We start from the raw sequence: 2,642 nt of genomic DNA on the forward strand, positions 1-2,642 counted from the left end.
TGTCCCGATTCAAGTCCACTCCCAGCGTTCACTGCGTCTGCGCACAGCCCTTGGCCAGTCCCAAAGTTCAGAGCTGGGGGGGGCGCGAGCCGGGTCGGGGGGGAGCAATGCAGTACCTGAAGATGGGGGTCGTGGGTCAGAGATGCAGGGGTGTGTAGTATAGTTATTTTTAAGAAAGAAAAGAAAAAAGATTGTTTTCGCATTGTATTAATAAGTTTATCTGTGGTTAACTTTTTTTGTTATTATTTGTTGTGTATTTATTGGCTTTTTTTTTCTTTCCTGTATTTCCAGTCACATTGTCCTCATGCTTGCAGATGATATGGCATGTAACCCTAGAAATCCCAAGCCAGCCACAGTGTATAGTCACAAGAACATGGAATTAAATGTATATGGAGATGATGTAGAAGTGGATTATAGAAGCTATGAGGTAAACTGTTTAATTGAGCATTATTTTTGAGTTATAGTTAATGGTTAAGCTCCAAAGAGTGATATATTTTTGAGTTGTAGTTAACTTTTAAGCTTAAAAATAGTGATATATAATAAAAATATCTTTTCCTTTTAACTTGTATGAAATTATCATTGGATCTTTATTCAGTGTAAGTTTGACTCTGGAGTTCACTTTAAGGAAACAGTGCATGTGGAAAACAGTGAAAACATTCTGATGTATGTATCTCAAGACAGAAAATCTTTATGCTGACTTCTGTGTTAGAGTTTAATAAAGTTTCACATACTACATTTGGTTTTGTTGTTAGATGCTGTCGAGTAGAGTTCGACTTACAGTGACCCTAGGTGATAACACTTTTTTCTTACAGTATATAAATTATTTGTTTTCTTGTCCAATTTAAAATTCTAGTTTCTACATTTCTAGTAAAGGGGGAAAAAAGATTCTTCTACTGGAGTGTAGGCACCATCATGATGGATGGAGAAAAGATTGAATCTGTCAACAACTTCATCTTCGCTTTAATCTACAATTAATACCTTTGGAACCATCAGTCAGGAAATCAGGAGATGTACTGCACTGGCAAAGTCTACAGTTAGGGACCTCTCGAAATTATTGAAGAGTAATGATGTCAGTTTGAGGACCAAGGTATGTCTGATTCAGGCAGTAGTCTTTCTAATCACTTGGTAAGCATCTGAGAGCTGGACAGTAAGGATGACAGAAAAATTGATGTGTTTGAAGAATGATCTTGGAGATGAGTACTAAACATCCCATGGATAGCCTAACATATATGTCTTGGAGAGGGTGCAGCAGGAGGCAAAGATGGAGGAGCTTCACCTCAAATACTTTGGGCTTATTGCTAAGAGTGGCTGTTCCTTGGAGAGAATGACATGATGCTTGGGAGGGCGGAGGGTGAACAAATGGAAAAGACTTTGGACCAAGTGGATTGATACAGTGACTGCCGCAGTGGCCTCTAATGTGTCAGGAAATGTGAAGATGGGACAGGATGGGACAGGGTTCAGATCTGGTTTTCATAGGGTCACTATGAATTATATTTGACTCAACACCTCATAACAGCAACAACAACAACAACAACAAGAACTATGCAGGTAGGAAAATTAGGCATTGTTAAAGAAATGGAACTCATTAATGTTGATACACTAGGTATTGGTGAAATGAGATGGACTGGCCTGGAGTGCTTTGAGTCAGATGATCAGAAGATCTGTGCTGGAAATGAAAAGATGAGGAAAAATGGGATTGCTTTCATAGTTAAAAAAGTAATATCTAGAGCTAACTTGAAATGCAGTGTTGTGAGTAATAGGATAATATCCATACACTTACAAGGAAGTCCAGTGAATACCACCATCATCCAAATGTATTCATCAACAACCAGAGCCAAAGACGAGGAAGTAGATTTCTACCAATTTTTGCAATCAGATCAATTGAATATGCAGGCAAGATGCGTTAATAACAATTGGTGACCGGAATGCAAAAGTTGGGAAGAAGAATCAGTTGCTGGAAAATATGGAATTGGAGACAGAAATGAAGCTGGAGACAGAATGACAGAATTCTGTACAATCAACAATTTATTCATTGCAAATACTTTTTTATAAAAAAACATAAACACGGGCTATCGACATGGATTTCACCTGATGGTATGAATAGGAATCAGATCGATTACATCTGTGGAAAGAACCACTGGAGAAGCCCTATATCAGCTTTGAAAACCAGGCCAGGAGCTGTTTGTGGCACAGACCACCAACTACTCATATGCAAGTTCAAGCTGAAGCTAAGGAAAATTAAATCAAATCCACGGGAACCAAAGTTTTACCTTGAGTCTACCCACCTGAATTGCAAAACAATCTCAGGAACAGGTTTGAGCCCTTGAACACTAATGAGCAAGAACAGATGAGCTGTGGGAGGATATAAAGATTATCATCCAGGAAAAATGCAGGGAGTAATTACAAAGAAAGAGGAGGAAGAAAAGACCAACATGATATCAGAAAGGACTCTGAATATTGCACTAGAGTGCCGAGAAATCAAAGCAAATAGAAAAAATCAAGAAATTAAGGAACTGAACAGAAGATTTCAAAGGGCAGCATCGGAAGACAAAGTATTATAATGAAATATGTAAAGAGCTGGAGTCAGAAAATCAGAAGGGCTGAACTAGCTCTCAGCATTTGTTAAGCTGAAGGAGCTGAAG

At 38.5% G+C, this 2,642-nt stretch overlaps 1 protein-coding gene across 1 annotated transcript in view; it reads left to right on the plus strand.

The window, feature by feature from the left end:
* The window catches only part of PIGK (phosphatidylinositol glycan anchor biosynthesis, class K), a 225,442-nt gene that overhangs the window by 84,688 nt on the left and 138,112 nt on the right, over positions 1-2,642 (plus strand). Inside the window, exon 3 of the mRNA XM_006888612.1 lies at positions 292-427. Within this exon, the coding sequence (XP_006888674.1) occupies positions 292-427 (136 nt within the window). The remainder of the gene's footprint in view (positions 1-291; positions 428-2,642) is intronic.

The sequence above is a fragment of the Elephantulus edwardii genome, unplaced genomic scaffold (assembly GCF_000299155.1).
Source record: "Elephantulus edwardii isolate Elephantulus edwardi_28Jun2011 unplaced genomic scaffold, EleEdw1.0 scaffold00069, whole genome shotgun sequence".
NCBI lineage: Eukaryota > Metazoa > Chordata > Mammalia > Macroscelidea > Macroscelididae > Elephantulus > Elephantulus edwardii.